The 23,369-nt window shown below is 41.4% G+C and overlaps 1 protein-coding gene across 1 annotated transcript in view; it reads right to left on the bottom strand.

The window, feature by feature from the left end:
- Window positions 1-23,369, bottom strand: part of tesk1b (testis associated actin remodelling kinase 1b) — a 132,869-nt gene that overhangs the window by 37,806 nt on the left and 71,694 nt on the right. The window contains exon 5 of the mRNA XM_043674568.1: window positions 23,168-23,250. Coding sequence (XP_043530503.1) covers window positions 23,168-23,250 — 83 coding nt within the window. The remainder of the gene's footprint in view (window positions 1-23,167; window positions 23,251-23,369) is intronic.

Below are 23,369 nucleotides of genomic sequence, written 5' to 3'. Positions count from 1 at the left end.
AAGGGCTTATGCCCGAAACGTCGATTCTCCTGTTCCCTGGATGCTGCCTGACCTGCTGCGCTTTTCCAGCAACACATTTTCAAAAAAGGAAACAGGACAACAAAATGACTCCTTCAGCCAGAATACAGAAATTCAATCACATTTGAAGGGAATTAGTAGTACAGAATCTCAACCTATTCTCCTGTTCCCTGGATGCTGCCTGACCTGCTGCGCTTTTCCAGCAACACATTTTCAAAAAAGGAAACAGGACAACAAAATGACTCCTTCAGCCAGAATACAGAAATTCAATCACATTTGAAGGGAATTAGTAGTACAGAATCTCAACCTTTCTGCATAACTAAGGATCATGAAAACCACTGTTCAATTACCAATGTACACATTACTGGCAGCCTTCACTGCAACAGCTGTAACATTCTTCATAAACATTCATAGATTGATCCATAGACCTTGTTTAAAGGTTTTTACCTTTCTGGATGTGTGTGTGTGTGCGCGTGCTTGTTGCATTAGTATTTCGGGTTATCTGCAGCAATTAACAAAGTCACTCCTTTTGTTAATTCAAGAAAGTCTGGTTAAATTGGCTGCTTTTAAAACTTATGTTTATTTGGTATGGGAGAAAGGCATCCAGAAGGGAATGGAATCTTTTTCAACTAATCTTGTTGCAACCAACTGAGGGGGGAGAATAAAGAAAGGGAATCGGTTCATGCCTCATCATTCAGGAGCTTAACTGTTTCAACTATCCCATCTTGAACCATAACAATTTGGGAACCTCATCCAGGATATGTTTGTAACCAAAGCAATAAAATTGGAATCATTTAACTAACAATATGGCAGTTAAAATGGAACAATGAGAGGATTTCTTTTAATGTTCCATAAAACAACACAGGACAGTAAAGTGCACCAGCCTGGCACTGAAATAAAATAAAGAATTGCAGATGTGAAGATTTGAAACAAAAACAGAAATTACCGGGGAAACTCAGCAGGTCTGGCAGCATCTGGACAGAAACCAGAGTTGCCTTTATTGGTCAGTGCATTGAGTATAGGATTGGAAGGAGAAAGTGAGGTCTGCAGATGCTGGAGATCAGAGATAGAAATGTGTTGCTGGAAAAGCGCAGCAGGTCAGGCAGCATCTAGGGAACAGGAGAATCGACGTTTCGGGCATTAGCCCTTCTTCAGGAATGAGGAAAGTTGGTCCAGCAGGCTAAGATAATCCATATTCCCTATCTTTTATCTTAGCCTGCTGGACCAACTTTCCTCATTCCTGAAGAAGGGCTAATGCCCGAAACGTCGATTCTCCTGTTCCCTTCGTGTGCAGAGGATGCAATAGATGATGTGTGTGGAGGTGCAGGTGAATCTGTGGCGGATATGGGAGTTTCCTTTGGGGCCTTGGAGGGAGGTGAGGGGGGAGGGGTGGGCGCGAGTCTTGCACCTCCTGCGGTTGCAGGGGAGGGTGCCGGGAGTGGAGGTTGGGTTGGTGGGGGGTGTGGGTCTGACGAGGGAGTCACGGAGGGAGTGGTCTTTACGGGGTGCTGGTAGGGGAGGGGAGGGAAATATATCCTTGGTGGTGGGGTCCGTTTGGAGGTGGCGGAAATGGCGGCCATGCTGCGGCTGTAAAGGGCATTGGTTAGGCCACTTTTGGAATACTGTGTTTAATTCTCGTCTCCCTGCTATAGGAAGGATATTATGAAACTTGAAAGGGTTTAGAAAAGATTTACAAGGATGTTGCCAGGGTTGGAGGATTTGAGCTACAGGGAGAGGCTGAATAAGCTGGGGCTATTTTCCCTGAAGCTTTGGAGGCTGAGGGGTGACCTTATAGAGGTTTACAAAATTATAAGGGGCATGGATAGGGTGATTAGCCAAGGTATTCTCCCCAGGGTGGGGGTCCAAAACTAGAGGGCATAGGTTTAGGGTGAGGGGTAAGATTAAAAGGACAACCTTTTCATGCAGAGAGTGGTGAGTGTATGGAATGAGCTGCCAGAGAAAGTGGTAGAGGCTGGTACAATTACCACATTAAAAATCATATCAGTATGTATATGAATAGCAAGGGTTTGGAGGGCTATGGACCAAATGCTGGGAAATGGGACTAGATTAATGTAGGATATCTGGATTGCATTGACGGGTCAGACCAAAGGGTCAGTTTCCATGCCGTACAGCTCTATGATGGTATGATTGCATATAGCAGTGAACACAGGACAGCAATCCTGGATGGTGTGAAAACCTTATGCCTCCCCAAATTGTACAGGTGGCAAAACAGAGACCCGAATAGTGAGAAATAAATGTTGATGTACAAAGTTGGATTGCAGGAGGACCTGTGAAACTTTCAGAGTGTCATTCAATATTTCAGAAATTGGCTTTCTATACCCTTTGCAACATAACTTTCCAGCTGTGTTGATGTGAAGAAAGAAACTACAGTGGGTGGTTCAGCCCCAGGTCTAATTAGTTCCTGGCGAGAGAAAACAGACAATAAGAACCTCCCCTCCAGCTCTGCATTCCTTCAAATAAACAGCAGTGTCTAAATTAACAGTTCAATCAGCAAGTGCAAAGGCTGTGTGTTGTGGATGATATGAAGTGATTGCTTAGGGGGAGGGGGAGGTAGATGTTCCCCACCACCTTTGTGCTGTTGACTTCATCCAGCTACCTGCAGGAGTACATAGGGCTGTCTGCCCTGAGGTTCCTTCTGCAATTTGTAGAAGGGACGGAGTAAGCAAAGCAAAGGTCAGTCTATTTTTACTGACTGTGTACACTCACGCTCTGCTGAAGTCCAATCAACTCAAAGTGGGGGGGGGAAAGAGTGCCATTAGCATAACTTAAAACTGCAGCCAAAGCTTGATGAAGGATTATACAGCCAGCTCCAGCACAATTCTTCTCTGTAGTTCAATTCACCTTTTCACAGGGATTTAAGTTTCTCAAATTCACTTCTGGTATACACTTGACCACTGTGAGGACAGTAGTTTGCAAGATACCCTTAACTTTCACTTCATGCTCTAAACCAGTCGCACTGTACAGGCACTGCAACAAGGGAGGCTACAGAGGTGTTGTTATAGCCACATGTGCTAACTTTAGTAGAAAAGTTTCACATAGCACAGGTACAGAAAATAGAGATTTGCATTAACGTGACTTTAGGATATCCCAAAGTGCTTTTTAAAAATATTTTTTGAAGTACAGTTGGAGGGAGTATTTCAAGCATTTTCAGTCTTTATGTCAGATTTACAACATTTGCAGTATTTTGCTTTTGGATGGCTGTATTTTAAATGTTTGTTGAGGGACAATTATTCATCCGAAATCTGGGGAAAACACTTGTTCTTCTTTAAAATACTGCCATGAATTGCTTTACATTAAAGGTGAAACTGAAGATTGGCTTTGCTTTGATGACTCTTCTGAAAGCCAGCACAGTCAACCATGTAGCACACCCTCCATACTGCACTAAACTATCGGCTGTGAGCTGAAATCTCTGAAGTGGAGTTCGAACTCAAAACCTTAACTATTAAAATGTCCTTAATATGTTTATTGTTATTGAGTAACAAAGGAATTGAAGCTGTCACAATGATCAAAACTCACTTCAATTTTTATTAATTGAATTTTAACCTTTTTTGTTGTTCTATCTGTAAATCATACGTATGTGTGCTATCCATTTAGCTAGTCCACAGAAGTCCAATAGTATTCTAAGTCCCATAATTGACTAGCGTTGTGCAGCTGTCCTCCACTGTACTAGTATTTCTCCAGTTCTTACCAAACCTTTTTGTGGAATCTTACTGTGACACTGCTGCCATGTTTCCCAGGTCTACTGTGACTAAGTCTCAACAAAAGTACTTCACTGCAAATTAAATTAAGTTTAAAAATTTTGAGCTATAAAGTTAGTCACAGTAATGACCATGGTAGCTATCATTGATTATTGTAAAAATGCACCTGTTTTAGTAATGACCTTTAGGGAGGAAATCTGCCAACCTTCCCAGTCATCCACGTAGCAGACCCAAAGTTTGGGTTGGATGGTTGGCAGAGCTACGATGACACCTTTGTCATCGCTAAATGAAACAAATTAGAGAAAACCTTCAAGATCATCAATAATGTCCTTACTGGCATAAAATTCACTAAAAAGGAGGAAAACCAACAACAAACTGCCATTCCTGGATGTCACAGCAGAGCGAAGAGTCAATGGGGAACTTCAAACCAGCGTCTACAGGAAAACAACACATACTGACCAAATATTGAACTACAGAAGCAATCATCCCGACATACACAAACGAAGCTGCATTAGAACATTATTTCAATGAGCCACCACACACACTGCAGCACAGACGAATTACGAAGATCAGAACAAAATCATCTATATAGCATATTCAAAAAGAATGCGTACCCAACGAACACAGTCCGATTTCTCAGCAACAAACCCAAACAAGCAAACAAATGGCATCCAGAAACCCTAGCCACTCTCCCCTACATCAAAGGCATCTCGGAAATGACTGCCAGACTACTCAGACCTCTTGGCATCATGGTAGCCCACAAACTCATCAACACACTAAACAACAGCTAATGAACTTGTAAGACCCTATACAGACAACAAGCAAAACTAATGTCATTTACAAAATACCGTGCAAGAATTGTAACAAACACTACATTGGACAAATAGGCAGAAAACTAGACACCAGGATACATTAACATCAACTAGCCACAAAAAGACATGACCCACTCTCACTAGTATCCTTACATATGGATGAGGAAGGGCACTGCTTCGACTGGGACAACACATCCATCCTAGGACAAGCCAAACAAAGACATGCACGAGAATTCCTAGAAGCATGGCATTCCAACCGGAACTCTACCAACAAACACATCAACACATGCGAGAGCATTGAGGGAGACAAAAGAATATAAAAGGTTAAAGAATGGGAGCACGTAGCATCGTAAGTCAGCCAAGTCTACAATAATTAGTGTAGTGAGGTTGAACCCAATAAATTACAGATAAAACAGATCTACCCTAATTCTAGTGCATCTACTGGTTACTGATTGTGTCAGCTAAACAGTTATATTGTCTTAAATCTAAACAAACAATTTCAAATAACTGTTAGCTAACTTGACAGGACAGCCTAAACCTTTTACATGCAAAATCACAGCAATGGAACAAAGAATTACAATACAAAGAAATAGGTAATTGGTAAGTACAAGAAGATTAGTGTGGTGTTGGTATGCATGTGTGTTAGTGCAAGGAGTGTTACAAACAAGTGAAAATTGAAAAAGAATACAAGAGAAAATAAAGATTATGAAATAAATATTAACAGGTAGCATTAAAGGGAACTCAAAACATTTGTGTCACTCTGGTCTCGAAACTAAGTCAGTTTTCTTTCCACACATCCTGCTGAAATTTTTCTTGTACTTTGTTTTTATTTATGAAAAGCAAGTAATCTTGAGTCACATTCTCTGCTTTCACAAGTGTTGAATATTAAAGCACTTGTCTTCACAAAACAAAAAGATGAAGCTAATGCCACAAGAATCAATTTCAAGGACAAAAATAGATGGAAGGAAAGAAAGTACCAAATTGTTGTCATTGCTCAAATTTAGCAACAATCTTGATAATTATAGATCTGTCAGTGTAATGTCAGTGGTGGAGAAAACCATTAAAGAATGTTATCAACAAAACATTTTCACTTGGAGTAATATGGATTAGTAAGGGGTAGCCAGCAGAGAATGGTTACAGCACATTGTGTCTATCTGACATTGTTGAGTTCTCTGATGAATTAACAATGAGGGTTGATTCAGGTGGTGCAGTAAAATGTATGTATGGACTTTCTAAGAGCATTTGTAACATACTTGCCTATAAATCAAAAGCTGAAAATGTGTTGCTGGAACAGCGCAGCAGGTCAGGCAGCATCCAGGGAACAGGAGAATCGACGTTTCAGGCATAAGCCCTTCTTCAGGCATTCCTGAAGAAGGGCTTATGCCCGAAACGTCGATTCTCCAGTTCCCTGGATGCTGCCTGACCTACTGCACTGTTCCAGCAACACATTTTCAGCTCTGATCTCCAGCATCTGCAGACCTCACTTTCTCCTATGAATCAAAAGTGCATTGTTATTGAAAGGAGAATAATGAGTATGCAATTGGTTAAGGAATAGACAGAAAAGAGTGGTGAATGGGTGTTTTCTGACGGGAGAGGAGGATTCAGTGAGGTTTACAAAGTTTGTATTTGGATCATGGTATGTAATGCCTTGGAATTGGGGTTGGGAAGTGGCTGGCAGTGGGAGTACGGGAACAGAGGGAGCATGCTCACAAGCTTTGAAAGTGGTAGGTTGTTAAACGAGTTAAGAAAGCATGTGGGCGAGTTGGCTTTGTAAATAGGGGCAGTGAACACCAAAACAAGGAAGTCATTGCTAGTTCATTACAAACTTAATGAAGTCTCAGTTGGGGTAGTGTTCAATTCTGGTCACCAAGCTTTGGGAAGGACTTTGGAGAGAAGAGAAAAGAGAATTACCAGAAATATGCCAAAGGCAAGGGAGTTTCTATTTGATGAAACAGATTTTAGTGGCTATTGCCTTTATTGTTCATAGGTTATTGTTTCATTGTGACAGTGATCTGCTGAGCACTCTGAATCTCCCAAGTTCTTTCCAGCCCAGTCTGCATAAATTTAGTTAGACCATAAGACATAGGAGCAGAAATTAGGCCATTCAGCCCATAGCATCTGCTCCGCTATTCAATCATGGCTGATAAGTTTCTCAACCTCATTCTCCCACTTTCTCCCTGTAACCCTCGATACTCAAGAACCTATTGAACTCCGTCTTAAATATACTCAATGACCTGGCCTCCATAAATTCACCACTGTCTGGCTGAAGAAGTTTCTCCTTATCTCTATTTTACTCTAAGGCTGTGCCCTCGCATCAAAGTCTCTCCAACCAATTGAAATATCTTCCCAACATCTGCTCTAGCCAGGCCATTCAGTATTCTGTACGTTTCAATTAGATCCCCCCTCATCCTTCTAAACTCCATTGAATATAGACCCAGAGTCCTCAAAATGTCCTCATATGTTAAGCTTTTCATTCCTGGGACCATGCTCATGAACCTCCTCTGCACAATCCAGGGTCAGTTCATCTTTCCTGAGATATGGGGCCCAAAACTGCGCACATTGCTTCAAATGTGGTCTGACCAGAGCCTTATAGAGCCTCAGAAGTACATCCCTGCTTTTAAAACAAGTCCTCTCAAGATAAATGTCATCATTACATTTGCCTTCTTAACATCATCATGGGCTGAAGGGCCTGTTCTGTGCTGTACTGTTCTATGCTCTAACTACTGACTCAACCTTGGGAGTTCCAGTCCAGGATTCTCTCAAGTCTCTTTGCACTTCAGACTTCTGAATTTTCTCCCCAATTAGAAAATAGTCCACACCTCTATTCCTCCTACCAAAGTGCATGACCTCACACTTTGCCAAGTTGTACTGCATCTGCCACTCCTTTGTCCACTCTCCTAACCTGTCCAAATCCTTCTGCAGCCTCCTGCTTCCTCAATACTACCTGTCCCTCTATGTATCTTTGCATCATGTGCAAACTTAGCCAGAATGCCTTCAGTTCCTTCATCTAGATCGTTCATGTATAAAGTGAAAAGTTGTGGTCCCAACACCGAGCCTTGGGGAACACCACTTGTTATTGGCTGCCATCCGGAGAAGTTTCAGCATTAAATGAATTTAAATTCTCCTGTCTGTGGAGTTCAACTTAAACCAATGTCTCACTTCAATCTCTTCATTTTAAGTTGTATTGCTGCACAAACTTCACAGCCAAAAGTGTTCTACTTTATAAGCTCTGAATGATGTCTGTTGGCTAGAGTGAAATGTGATCTCAGAACAAAAAGGTACAGTGTATATAATCCTGATAAAGCTGCAGAATCCTTTCACAGGGTGACACTTGATAGTTTGACTTTCAGACCAGCTCTTTTTCTCCTGCTAACTAATCAAACCTTACAAAATTATACTGCCACCCAGTAATGGAAGTAGTCATTGAAAATCCAAAAATGTACAGATACCACAAACTGCCACTGAGAACACAGCAATCACACACAAGGATTGATAAAACAACTTTTAATTTGATAAGATTATATTAAAGAAAATATTCAATAAGAGCAATTACTACTGCATCAGACTGCCTGACAAGTCATGAGACTAATTCATCATATCTGTTGATTTGAATAGTGATTGACAGCAGTTTAAGATATACTCCCTTATAGATACATACACTTCATACCACAACTATGGGGTCAATCACTGAGAACAACTTTATATTCTTGCTTTATTCCACCAGTTGTCATCATGTTGGGATCTGAACCCATATTCCCAGATCATTAGCCTTGACCCAATGCATTATTAGTCTAGTGACAGCATCACTATGCCATCTCTCAACCCAAATGGAACTTCTTCTGTTAGATGTAACCTTGAAATCCAGCAGCAATAGCTAATAGCAATGCAAATAAACAACTTAAGAAAATCAGTGAGGTCACAAAGGGGCTCGATGCAACATATACTGATGGACAAAAAAAACAAACAATCAAAAGGAGGTTCAAAGCTTCTATCTTTTGAATTCCAAAGGAGTTTGGGGAACCTATTGTTCCCCATTGTTTTCTCTATGGCAATGCTTTGGACAATCAAAGTCAAATTGCCAACCAATCAGCACCTTTTCTACTGTAGTATAACTTGCTGTGATTGTTTGAAACTTGGTACTCTTATACTTGTCCTGATGATAAAAAGCTTCAGCACCACATCTATCTTTGTAACAATGTTCAAGTACTTTACTATCAGGTGATATGTACTAATTGTGAGAATCCTTATAAATCAAAACATTATGTTCAAAACCTTAATGCTCAAAGGACTTAATTAGATTTGGGACAATTCCATTCTGACCCTCAAGCTGCTCCCCTAATCAATTAAGTCACAGCTGACCTACTCCTCAACTTCACATCCCTTGAAACCCTTATCCAACAAAAATTGTGACGAGTACACATTAAACAACATTTAATCCCAGGCTGATACTAATTGGCATAAAAGTGGTTGGTTGCACAGATCAAGGTAAAACTGGGTGTTCAGCAACTAAATCACAACAGAGGAAAGCAACAACTTCCAAATAACGAGCTGGGCAGTGCACTGTGAATAATTTGTGATCATAAGTAGAGAATGTACAACTCTCAGTACACCCTGACACACTTAATTATTGATTTTAAGATGCAGTTTTATGCGTAGAGCAGCCAGTTGCCCACAGCAAGGTCTCATTATCAGTGATTGAGAAGCAATCTGTTGATCTCTTTTGACCCGAGGAAGTAATTTTGGCTAAAGCCAGAAAATATTTCTGTTCTTCTTCAAACATTACAGAGGGAACTTTAACATCCATCTGAATCATTAGACCGGGCTTTGTTTAGCATTTCATCTGAAAGACGGCCCTTCCAACAGTGTAGCATTCTCCCAGTCCTGGACAGCAGCATCAGTTCGGATTACAGATTTATATTCTGGAGACGGGCTTAAATTCAAGGAGGTGACTGTGATGCAAACTGAGCTGAACAGCTACTCTCAAGTCAGACTATCACAGCAAAGTCAATACATTTTTTCTATGTTACCTTGTTGAAAATGAAATACTTTGAAGTGCTGTAAAACTGACTCCCTAAAACCTGTCCACTATCTACAAGGCACAAGTCAGGAGTGTGATGGAATACTCCCTATTTACCTGGCCAGGTGCAACTCCAACAACGCTTAAGCAGCTTGATATCATCTAGGGTAAAGCAGCCTGCTCAATTGATTAGATTAGATTACATTACAGTGTGGAAACAAGCCCTTCGGCCCAACAAGTCCACACCGACCCGCCGAAGCGAACCCACCCATACCCCTACATTTACCCCTTACCTAACACTACGGGCAATTTAGTATGGCCAATTCACCTGACCCTGCACATCTTTGGACTGTGGGAGGAAACCGGAGCACCCGGAGGAAACCCACGCAGACACGGGGAGAACGTGCAAACTCCACACAGTCAGTCGCCTGAGGCGGGAATTGAACCCGGGCCTCTGATGCTGCGAGGCAACAGTGCTAACCACTGTGCCACCGTGCCGCCCACAAATTGATTGGAACCATGTCCCCAAAATCCACTACCAACACTCAGTAGTAGCAGTGTGTACTACCTACAAGACATACTGCAGAAATTCATGAAAGTTCTTCAGACAGCATCTTCCAAACCCAGGACCATTTCCATCTAAAAGAACAAGGGCAGCAGATACATGGAAATACCACCACTTGCAAGTTCCCCTCTGAACCACTTACTATCCTGACTTGGAAATATATCTCTGCTCCACCAATGTCGCTGGGTCAAAGTTCTGGAATTCCCTCCCTAACAACATTGTGGGTGTCCTTACACCATAGGGGAGGTTGGTTAGCTCAGTTGGCTGGACAGCAGATCTACGATACAAGATGAGGCTAACAGTGCAGGTTCCCAGACAACTTCAGGTTACCACGAAATCCCCACATTCTCAACCTGTCCCTTCGCTTTACAGGTGGTGGTGATCCTCAGTTTAAAACACCAGCAGCAGGAATATGGCGACCTTACCGTTTACGCTAAGTGGGGTGCTGTGGCTCAAGGAGGCAGCTCACCCCACCTCCTCAAGGGCAACAAATGTGCGCCTAAGCCAGTGACAGCCTCATCTCTCCGAGTGAATAAAGAAATGAAGCATGCAGTGCAACAAGCAGAAAAACCTTGAGTGCCATGGAATTCTATAAATGTTACTGCAATAAAACAGGCCATTTGGCGGATTAAATTTGTCAGTTCTTTAATGGGTGATCCAGAACTAAAGCTAAGTTCCTTCTTGCTGCCTTCTTCCTCTGTCTAAATTTCCATTAAAAGATGCAATGGACTTTGTTCAATGCAAAGTATTCCACACCTAATGGTTTTCCATTGTTAATAAATTTCTCCTCATCTCCTCTCCTCACATTGTGACACTTTTAAATTGATGATTCCTTGTCACCGACTTCTAAACCAAAGGTAGCAGTTCAAGTCATCAAAACTTAGCATCCTATTAAATTTCTCTAAGCTATAATCCCAATTTCTCAAGCCCTATCTCTCCTTGTGTAACAGACTGTGCCTCAGGGCTGGAGCCCGGAATGGATGCCGAGAGTTTGGTTGTCATTTATTTTTGAAAGGCAACTTCTGTCAAGTGTAACATCCAATTGATCCAAAGTTAAACAGACCAGAGAGCCAAATTTTCTTTGGTCACCAAGCGGAATAAAGATGAGCACCATGTTTAAGTCTGAGGTGAAAAACTGAGGTGGTAGGAAGTTCTCCTTCCAGCATTTCAAGTGTTTTTCCTATCATACAGTTCAAGTGCCAACATCCTACAACGCGCCATGGTACTTTTCCATTCTGCAATTTTGCCAAGAGATTCACTTCTCTTAAAAACCTATGTAATTCTTGCCTCTTAAGCACAGAAAACAAATGAATCAGCCCAACTAATCTTTTTCTTTGTTTATTCTCTGCACCATGTTTCTATTAGAACATAGAACATAGAACATAGAACATAGAACAATACAGCGCAGTACAGGCCCTTGGGCCCTCGATGTTGCGCCGATCCAAGCCCACCTAAACTACACTAACCCACTATCCTCCATATACCTATCCAATGCCCTCTTAAATGCCCATAAAGAGGGAGAGTCCACCACTGTTACTGGCAGGGCATTCCATGAACTATTGTCCCTTGTCATCTCACCATCATCAGCACCACTTTCTCCTTCATTGTATTTATCTAACTTCCCCTTTAATCCATCAACATTATTCACTTCAACAACTCCTTGAGCCATGTTCTCATGATTCTCTGGGTAAATAAATTTCTCTTCGATCGCCTGTTGCATTCATTAGTCACAATCTTCTATTTAAGACCTCTAGTTCGGAACTCCAAGAGGCAACACTGGGGCTGAAAATATGAAAATATATTTGTCTTGTCATTTTGCATCGTGGTAGTGTTTCATAATCAGGCCATGTCAGTTTATTTGGAGGTGGGCATCATGAAAGCAAGATGCTCCCAGCCTGTTTAGTTGACCAGTTCTCAATTCTGAATACAGGTAAAGATAAATGGTTCATTCGGGACATTCAACCAGAGCCAGGTTCATGGCATCACAGGTGTCTTAGCTGTACAGGGAGGTACAAGGAAAACTGGAAAAGCAGCAATAATGGTCAGCGATTCAATAGTTAAAGGACTAGTCAAGAATTTCTGTGGCCACAGACGTGAATCCAGGCTGGTATGTTACAATGGTCCTCAGGTCAAGGATGTCACTAAAGTGCCTGCGGAGCACCGAGTGGAAGGATGAATCACCAGTGGCAGTTGTCCACATTGATACAAACAATAGAGGTCGAAAAAGGGTTGGGTTCCTGCAAAGAGCATTGAAGGAGCTAAGTGGGAAATTATCAAGTTCAGCCTCAAAAGGTAATAAGGAGAAATTGAGGACTGCAGATGCTGGACAGAGTGTAGAAAGGTGTGGCGCTGGAAAAGCACAACAGGTCGGGCAGCATCTGAGGAGCAGGATAAATCAACATTTTGGGCATAAGCCCTTCATCAGGAATGTCATCACATTCCTGATGAAGGGCTTATGCCGGAAACGTCAATTCTCCTGCTCCTCAGATGCGGCCTGACCTGCTGTGCTTTTGCAACGCCATAGTTTTTGACTCAAAAGTATTAACCTCATTACTTCCATTACCACGCCAAATAGAGTTTAGCGATAGGAGGATAAAACAGGTGAATGCACAGGTGGAGAAATAGTGCAGATGGTAGGGTTTCAAGCTTCTTAGGACGTTGGAAGTTATTGTGGAGGAGATGGGGTTTGTATAGGCTGGATAGACACACCTGAAAAAAAGAGAGAGAGAGAGAGAGAGAGGATGGAGTTCATTGTGGGATATTTTGCTGGATATATTGTAGAGAGCTTAAATTAACTCAGCAGGTGATAGAGCCAGGAGCTAAGAATAAAGAGAAAATGTGAAGTAATGCGTTTTGGTAGAAGAAACATAGAAGGATAATACAGGCTTAAATGGTACAAGATTGAAAGGAGTACAGGAGCATAGACACCTGGGGATTTATATGGATGGTTCTCTGAAGGTGGCCAGGCAATTTGAAAGAGTTGTAAAGAATATCTATAGGATCCTTGGGTTTACAAACAGTAGCAAAGAGTATAAAAGCAAGGAAATGATGCTACACCTCTACAAGTCATTGGTCAGACTACATTTGGAGAATTGTGTTCAGTTCTGGACATCTTACTTAAGGAAGAATGTGAAAGCCCAAGAGAAAGTGCAAAGGCAATTTACTAGAATGATATGCGGAATGAAGGATTTTAGATTCAAGGAAAGATTGGAGAAATTGGATTTATTCTCTTGAAGCAAAGAAGATTAAGAGGTGCTCAGAATTATGAACAGTTTTAACAGGGTAAAGAAGAGGGTATAGTGGGCCAAGTTTGCAAGAAAAGTACAATCAGTAGTTGTAATAGGTGCCTTTAATTACCAAAACATAGACTGGCACAATGGTAGTGTCAAGAGCAAAGAGGGGCAAGAATTCCTGGACTTTGTTCAGGAGAATTTTGTAGAGCAGTGCAGGTCCAGTTCAACAAGAAAGGAAGCACTACTTTAGTTGACAAGTGGCAAATAGCAATTGCACTAAACAAGTGCCAAGCAATAACTGTTTTCAACAAGAGAGAACTGAACTATTCCTTTTTGACATTCATTGGTGTTAACCTTGCTCACTTTCCCCATAATCAACACCCTGGAGCCTACCATTGATCAAAAATTGAATTGGATGAGCTACATAAATGTGGTGGCTACAAGAGCAAGTCAGAGGCTAGGAGTACTGCAGCGAGTAACTCACCTCCTGATGCCCCAAAGCCTGTCCACTATCTACAAGGCACAGGCCTGGACTGTGATGGAATACTCCCCATTTACCTGGATGGTGTCAAGCTTCTTGAGTGTTGTTGGAGCTGCACCCATCCAGGATGAAGTAGCCCAAAGATTGGCACCACATCTACAACCACCCCCTTCTCAAAGTGCACTGCAGAGGTTCACCAAGGCTTCTTTGGCAAAACCTCCCAAACTCATGACCATCACCATCTAGAAGGACAATGGCAGCAAATATATGAGAACACCATCACCTGCAAGTTTCCCTCCAAGGCACACACCACAAGGATTTGGAAACATAAACGCTGTTCCTTCAATACCGCTGGGTCAAATTCTTGAAACTTTGTCCCTAATAGTACTAACAGCCACTAACAAGAAAAGTAAGGAAGGGCAAGAGATGCTAGCCTAGCCAAGAATCCCCACATCATGAATTTTTTAAAAAAGAGATCTTGTTGGGAATGAGGTGGGCCAAATAGATCCAGCATTGGGAGAACATTTAGGAACAGTGATAATTGTATCAGAAGGTTTAGTCTGACTATGTAAAAGGGCTAATAACAATCCAAAGTAATGATAATCAAGTGGGGAAAAGTCAATCTTAATGGGATAGATCTGGGCCAAATATATTGGGACTAAAGATTTGCAGAGAAGCAATAGCTAAACAATGGGCTACCTATAAAAGAGGAGATAGTTTGGACACAGTTACGGTACGTTGCCTCACAAAAGAAATATAGGGCAAACAAATCCAGAACTCCCTCCATAACAAAATAGATTGAAATTAAGTTAAGGAAGAAAAAATGTGCTTAAGTCAGATGTCAGGTATGCAGTACAATTGAAAATATAAGCCAAATATAGAAGGTTCAGAAAAGTGGTGAAGAGGGAAATAAAAACATATACAAAGAGGCTAACTGCTAACACAACAGGGAATCTCAAAGTCTTCTGTCAGCATATACGTAGTAAAAGGGTGATAAAATGACGTGTAGGGCAAACTAGAGACCAGAAAGATGATTTGTGTGGCAGCAGACATATCTGAAGTATTAAACTAATATTTTGCATCTATTATTATTAAGGTGTTAGCCTAACCATGGAGATATGGAGGTAATTCAGACACCGGGAGGGTTTAAAGTTTTTATGGAGTTGGACAATCTATCTGCAATTAAAATTGAAAAAGCACTACAATCAGATAGGATGCTTGCAAGGGAAGTGACAGTAGAAATTGCAGAGATACTGGCCATAATATTTCAATCTTCTTTAGACTGGATTGAGGGGACTGGAGAAATACACATAGGAGGACACAAATGCGAAGTACTTAGCAAAACAGGCAAAGGCGATAGGAGACAAACAACTCAGAGTCATACAGTACAGAAACAGACCCTTCAGTCTCACCGGTCTACGCTGAACACAATCCCAAACTAAACCAGTCCCACTTGCCTGCTCCTGGCCCATATCCCTCCAAACCTTTCCTGTTCACATACTTATCCAAATGTCTTTTAAATGTTATAATTGTACCCACATCCACCACTTCCTCAGGAAATTTATTCCACACACAAAACACCCTCCGTAAAAAATTTGCCCCTCATATCGTTTTAAAGCTTTCTCCTTTCTCCTGTGCCCCCAGTCTGGAAATCCCCCATCCTAGGGAAACGACAACTACCATTAACTCTATCTATACCCCTCATTATTTTATAAACTCCTAGAAGGTCACCTCCCAACCTCCTGTGCTCCAGTGAAAAAACATTCCAGCTGATCCAGCCTTTCTTTATAAGAACCCTTCCATACCTAGCAGCATCTTCTTCATGCATTAAGTGGTGAGGCTCTAAAATGCAATGCCTGAGAGTATACTGGAGGCAGATTCAACCTTTCAAGAGGAAATTAGCCTATTATGTGAATGTGTGGGAGAAATGGGAAGATGGTACTTGGCATCATTTGGATAGCTGGTGCAGAAATGACGGGCCAGTTGGCCGGCTTCTGCACTGTAACAAATCTGTGACTCCCCTTGTGTAAGTCAGGCTGGGTTAAATGTCAGATTTTTTTCCTGTCCACCAGCCGTCTTACAGGTCCTCCATGGATCTTCTGAGCAGTGAGGCAACGTGCTAACTGCAAGGATGTTCCTTGAGACATTGTTTCTTCACTGGACTAAAGACCAAATTTTTTTCAGCTTTGTAAACTGAAAGAGGGTATCTCAAGAGTTGGTCACATTGAATTAAACATTGGAAGCTGCAACTTTGAATGTGAATCAAAAGTCACTCCAAGTAGGAAAGCAGCTGAACATGACCAAAAATAAAGTAATGCATGTGTGTTCACTTTAACAGGAAACCTTAGATCATCCATACTATTTTAAAAAGGAAGTCGAAAAGAATTAGGAAGTGAAAGAATTATTTACAAAGATGATAACCAAACTAAGTTGTTGTAACTATTGGGAAGGGGTTAGAGGTTGGAACTCTTTTCTGTAGAGAAGACTGAAATCCAATAAAAGTCTAATATTGAATGAGTTTGACAGGGTACGCATGGTCAAGATGTTTCTGAATGCAGGGGTGTGCAAAATTTGGACAATAAATATAACAACATTATTAATAAATCCTTACTAGGAGATTCCAGAGAAGCCTCTTTACCCAGAGAGTCAAGAGAAATTTCAACTTGGTTCCACAGGGTTTGGCTGAGCCAAAGAACATTGAGGGGAAAGCCGTATAAAAACAATTGAGAAAGATACCAAAGATAATGCTGAAGGGATTAGATATATCAGATGGGAAAAGGTTTGTGTGGAATATATACACCAGCTGACACCCATTGAGCTGACTTATCTGGTTCTGTTCTGTAGGATTCAGTGCTGTAAAATTCATTGCTACTTTATGTCAATTCTGTTAGAAAATACAAGCAAAGATAATAGATGTGGTCAATTCTGATGAAGCCATATTAAACTCAAGATATCAATGATTTTTATCACCTCAGACCTGCTGAGTTTATTTCTGTTTTTATAACAGATTTGATCACTCATCTGTTAAGAGTCTGTCAGATTCTAATTAGGTGTCACAATAAACCAAAATTAAGAATGAGTTGACTAGTAAAAGTGTGATTGAATTCTTCTGGTCAACAATTACTCAAAATGAAACGGACTGAACTCTAACAAATGTATGGTCTTAATGTCCTTAGAACTGCAGAAAGCACAGGCTCAGGTATAAGCCTCAACATTTGAAGAGCTGAAGAAGCACACAGAATATGGAAATACAAAGAAAAATGTTGAAAAGCAATTAAATCCTAATTAGGATATGATGTATTTTAATGCAGCTCAGATAGTACACCAAGTGAAATGGACATCTGCCATTCAACCATAATCTTGTTCTAAAATATAATAATCTTATTTCCTAGATTCAATGGTTGGTACATCTACCTCTTGGAGAAGCCATTTCCTAGCAATAGCTAAAGACAAAGGAACAGAGAGAAGTCGAGGCATTAGCAGCATTGCAAAATCCATCTATCATCATCATCTGCTGTATGGAGAGAGCATCTGTCAGCAACATTAGTCTGCAAAGATCTCCCCATATTAGTGCCTTTGATGCAGAAACGAGACACAATCTCTTAGTAACAATCTATTGCGTAGGAGAGTTGTATGGAAGGTTTTTCTCTCGGCACGTTTCAGAGCGAAACACTAATAACTGATAAAGAAAAATATATTTTTGAAAGATTCTCTGCAACCCCCTTAGCAATCGGAACAGCACCGGCGTTATCTATAAAGGCATCTCTTGTATGGGCAGTGCTTTGGAAACACATTCTTAACATCATCAACTGTTTGCAAAGGTCATCTCTCGGCAACATCTACCCTATGGTTCTCATTGGGAAGGCCTTGGCATTGATAATTACTCCCTCCAGACACAATGAGTGTGAGATAGTTGAAATGTAGAAACAAAGAATGAGTCCCCAGGTCAATGCTGACATGTTATGTAGGTCACATCATTTCCCAGAGATCAATAAACCTGGTAGTGAGAAGGAAGAAGGAGCTGCCATCTGAAGTAGCACTCCCTGCGAGTTAGATAGAACAAAAAATACTCCCCACCTTGATCTCACAATGAAGTCTTCAATCATCCCTCTATAGGTGGCCTTTTTCATCAACTTACCCTTCTTCTCAAAGAACAATCTCTCACTTCCTTGTACAATAACCTCTTACTCTCAGGAAGGTCCAATCTCTTGTTCCGTTCCACAAAAGCCTCTTCCCAAACCCCCCCAGTTCTCGCTGTTTCGCTCCCACAATGACCCCTCATCCTTTGACTGCCGAGCCTTGATCTCCGGTGCCCTCTTCTACCTTTCCCAGTTGCTGAACACTGTCCCTAGGGGATACCTAGGGGAGCCTATCAATTTGTCTGGTTGCCAGGCAGGAGACAGATTAAAACTGACAGGGCCTCTTTGTCCCAGCTTCGCAGCTTCTTCAATCACTCCCAGGCTCCTGTGGAGACTGACTGTTCATTAAGATTAGGATTCACTTCTCTGTAACATTAACCTCAGGTGGAGCTGCATCTAGCTAAGCTCATTCAGGCTGCCTTTTCTTCCAGCTCCAGGTGAATACATGACAGTTTAATTTGCCCTAACAACTTCTTTTTTTCAGGAATAGAACTGGGATTTCTGAGCATTTTAGAAACCATGACAGCGCTTGCTCATTTAATGGCAGCCCAGAAACTTCCTAAAGTATTGGTCAGTTGCCATTGAGATTCAGTGTTGCAATCATTCAGCTTCTTCTTCACTTTCGCCAGAGGAGTGGAGAGAGAAAAGAAGACCACTGATCCTTGACTTCTACAGAAACATAGAAAATAGGAGCAGGAGTAGGCCATTCAGCCCTTCGAGCCTGCTCCACATTCTTTTTGATCATGGCTGATCACCCATCTCAACAGCCTGCTCCTAACTTCCCCCCCATATCCTTTGATCCCTGTAGCCCTGTAGCTATATCCTATTCCCTCTTGAAATCACACAATGTTTTGGTTTCAACTGCTTTCTGTGGAAGTGAATTTCACAGGTTCACCACTCTTTGGGTGAAGAAAGCTTCCTCATCTCAGGCCTTAATGGTTTACCCCGTATCCTTAGACTGTGACTTCTGGTTCTGGATTCCCCGTCATCAGGAACATCCTTCCTCGAGTTGGACTGAGGGGTCTGTTTTCATGCTGTATGACTATGCTCCTGTCTCATCTGGTTAAAATTTTATAAATCTCTAAGATTCCCATTCATTCTCCTGAACTCTAGCAAACACAATCCTAACCAACTCAACCTGCAGTTTTGTCCACATGACCATATTCAATCATCTTGATCTGTAAACCTATCTGTAAACCTAATCAGTTGACATCCAATCAATATTAATTGTTTCAGTCACTCCAAGTCTAAGGATTTTCTATTTTATTACACTCCACATACTTAGAACTGGTTCATAAGCAATGAAGTGCAGTCACTATTCTAATCTTTTCTTTACTCATTTACAGAGGTGGATATCACTGGCTTTATTGACCTTCCCTGGAGGAGATAGAGGTGAGCGGTCTTCTTGAACTACTGCAGTCCATGTGGTGTAAGTACAACCGCAGTGCTGTTCAGGAAGGAGTTTCAGGATTTTTACCAAACAACACTCAATGTTGTTACAATTATAGTCGACTCAGAATCAGAGGATGCTCAGGTTGAAACATTTGGAGTACGTGTTTGGCTGAAGAGCCAATGTTGCAAAGGCTACCATATGTGGGATTATGACTGAATGCCACTCCCTAAACATAACAGAAAAAACATGGAAACCAATTTGCGCAAAGCAAGATTCCACAAATAGCAAAGAGATCACAACCAGAGACTGTTGGATAGGTGATAAGTTTAGATGGACCAATTAGCTTCCTTCATCACCATCCATCATGTGCAAAAGAATCTGTTTTAAATATCTCACTGCGTGCTCACAATTTGTATTCAAGATTTGGCCTTTACTTTCATTATAATCAGCATTTTTAGACATTTGGATCATGTCTCCTTTTGGCCTTCCTTTCTCTAATGAAAAACAGAACATGAGGTCAGGGTGTCCTGCAGCTGGAGAGAAGTCATCTGGTTTACACAGCAAGGAAGAACCTGCTTCTAACACCAAGCAGAATCCACACGGGGCTCATGTCAGCTGATCCCTTTATTCCTCTCTCCCTTATGTGTTCATTAACTTCCTCATAAATGTATCGACAGAATTACCCACAACTGTGGCCTGTGAGTACCACATTCTAACCCAATCTCTCCAGGGTATTACCCAGCACTATAAATTGGGTATAACTGGCTGCAAAATGCTTCAGTATATTGCATCAACATTTCATTACACATCTGTAAAAGCAGCTCTCTTAAAAAAAGTCAAAACATCTACCATACTGAAAATGGACCCTTATTACTATTTTCACATGGCTTAATTTATCAGGATATTTTCATTTTCTTGAAAAGGCTTTCGGTTTTAAGGAAATGATGTAGACTTTATTTTAACATGCCTTTTTAAAGAGTAAGTGAAATAATTCCACAGAGGCCAGTATCCCACCATCAAGTCCCCCTTTATTTACATGTGGAGAGTCATTGACACTGATCCAGCTTCCTCAGAGGCAGCTCTCAGAGAGAACACAACCTCTGACACTCCTGTTCATATCGTTCAGTCAGGGCTCCCAGATTGGACCATATTAACAGACTTAATCAAGGAACCTATATTCCATGAGGTCCATGTGGCTGACCTTGTTAAAAAAATCACTACATAAGTAATTTATTTTGGTTTTTTTTCCTTGAGGTGGTGTCTGGGTGTGTATGCATGCATGCGTGAGAGAGAGTGTGTAGTCGTGAGAGACAGTCTTGAGGCACAGCGGCATCTCCCTGTCTCTAGCGGTCTAGGTTTCAGGCCCACCTCAGAACTTTGTGGCTATGAAAGGTGCATTCATAAAGCATCAAGCAGGTTGATTATCATCCTGAAAACTGTTTCAACATGTTTACGACAGGCAGCAAGAACAATGGAATCTTCTGGTCTGCCAGTCTTGGTGCAGAGTTGCACCCCTCAACTTACAGCCTTTGGCTTTGGACCAGTTACCCACCATGAGTAAATCTAGTGATGGAAATAAATATAAATGTGTGCTGTGCTCTGTCTGCATGTGTGTCTTTGAGTTGAAACAAGTAAATAGTTGACATAATACACAGCCTTGATTCTTAGTATCATGTCTCTTCCCTAGTCTATAAGAATGGTGATCTTTGCCTTCACAAGGAAACACTGAGTATCCTCTATGAATTCTCACAGTTGTATCTCAGAGTCAGAGTCCTACAGCACAAACTGGTCCATGCCGACCAAAATGTCCACTCAGGGTAACCCCATTTCCCTGCACTTGGCCCATATCCTTCTAAACCTTTCCTATTCATGTATTTGTCCAAATGCCTTTTAAATGTTGTTAATGTACCCACCTCAACCAGTTCCATTGGCAGCTGATTCTACATGTGTACCACCCTCTGTAAAAAAGTTGCCCCTCAGGTTCCCTTTTATTCTTTCCCTCCAACCTTAAACTGATGCCCTCTAATCCTTCATTCCCAACCCTATCCATGCCTCTCACGACTTTATACACTTCGAGAAGATCCCCCTCAGTCTTTTGCACTCCAAAGAAAAAAGTCAGACTGTCCAACCTTTCCCTCTAACTGAGGCCATCGAGTCCTGGCAACATCCTTGTAAATTTCTTCTGTATTCTTTCCAGTTTAATAACATCTTTCCTGTAGCAAGGTGACCAAAACAGAATGCAATACTCCAAGTGTGGCCTCACCAACATCCTGTACAACTGCAACATAACTTCCCAACTTCTATACTCAGTGCCCTGACTGTGTAGTTCCCAGGTTTTTCTCTACAGCCCTTCTTGAATGAGGGCACAACATTCACTACCCTTCAAGTCTTCCGGGACCTCACTCGTGGCTAACAATGATGCCGCAATATCAGCCAGGGCCACCGCAATGTCTTTTGTAGCCTTTTGCAGCGTTCTTGGATATATCTGATCAGGGCCAGGAGACTTATTCACCTTCATACATTCTAATACATCCAACAGCTCATCAACCGAGATATTGACTGTCCCCAAGATGTGACTACTAACTTCCCCAAGTTCCCAAGTCTTCATGTCTTTCTCCACAGTAAACCCAGAGGAGAAATATTCATCGAGAACCTTGCCTATCCCTGTGGTTCTACACATACGTGTCTACTTTTGTCCTTGAAGGCCCCTATTCTCTGTCTAGTTATTCTTTTTCCTTTAACATACTTAAAGAATCTCTTTGAATTCACCCTAATCTTCTCAGGCAAGGCTATCTCATGCCCCCTTTTTGTCCCCCCCGCCCCACCGTCCACCGATGTCCTTCTTCAGTAAACTCCTGTATCCCCGTATACCTCCAGGGATTCCCTTGACCCCAAACTGCCTGTTCCTGAGCCATACCATCTTTTGTCTGGTCAAAGGCCTAATATTTATTTAGTGTTAAATGCAACAGTTGCGTTTTTCAAATTGCACATCGCACAGGAAAAACCAGCATAATTTCTGAAACAATTTCCACATTCTAAACCCTCTGAAGTCATTTCTTCCTCTTTACAATCTTATGTGACGGTCTTACATTTTTTACCCTTAGCTTTGGACATGGCCAACAAGTGGAATGATCAAGCCTCATCATTGTTTTAAAGATTTCTATCACGTTACCATTAGAAGAAAGAGCTCCCCACTTATTACACCTTTGTGGATATTCATACCCTCTCATTTCTGGTATCATCCTCATGAATGACTTTGCATCTTCTCCAGCGGATCTTATATCATATTATGCGGAGATTAAAATCTTTACTTTCATTCCTTGGTAGGTCAGCTAATCAGGATCAATTTTGTTACACTGGACAAGACTCTCACTTCGGAGTCAGATTCAAACTCCCCACCAGAGACCTAAAGCACCAAATCTAGACTGAAACTTGCAGTTCAAGACTGAGGGAGTGCTGCAGTACCAGGGTGAGTTGTTTTGATTAAATTAACTAGAGACCACATCTTCCTTCTTAGGTGGGTGTAAAAGATTTCACCGTCACTACTTGGATGACAAGCAGGGAGTTCTCCAAGGCGTGGCCATGAATATTTATCTCTTAACTAATATCATAAAATCAGACCGTTCAATTTCATCTGTGAGGTGGCTGCTTGCAAATTGGTTGCTGCAATTGTCACATTACAATAGTGTCTTCACATTAAAGCAGTTAATTGGAAGCATTTTCGATATAAAAGATGTGTGAAAGGGGCTATATAAAATGTAAGTTCTTTCTTGCTTTTATTTTAACTCACCTATAATTTGGGATTTTTTCTGAAAGGCCAAAGTCTCCCACCACAGCCGTGTATGATTTCCCTTCATGCTTCACCAGGCAATTCTGAAAAGGAAAACAGAGCAATATTTCCAATGCTTCTGGATGAATCCCATTTGGGCCTTTTCCTCAATTGAAGTGAGTGAACTCAGTTGTTTTATTGATTAACAAGATCTGGGCATCAT

The sequence above is a fragment of the Chiloscyllium plagiosum genome, chromosome 2 (genome assembly GCF_004010195.1).
Source record: "Chiloscyllium plagiosum isolate BGI_BamShark_2017 chromosome 2, ASM401019v2, whole genome shotgun sequence".
Lineage (NCBI taxonomy): Eukaryota > Metazoa > Chordata > Chondrichthyes > Orectolobiformes > Hemiscylliidae > Chiloscyllium > Chiloscyllium plagiosum.
This window is presented reverse-complemented; position numbering and strand designations above follow the sequence as displayed.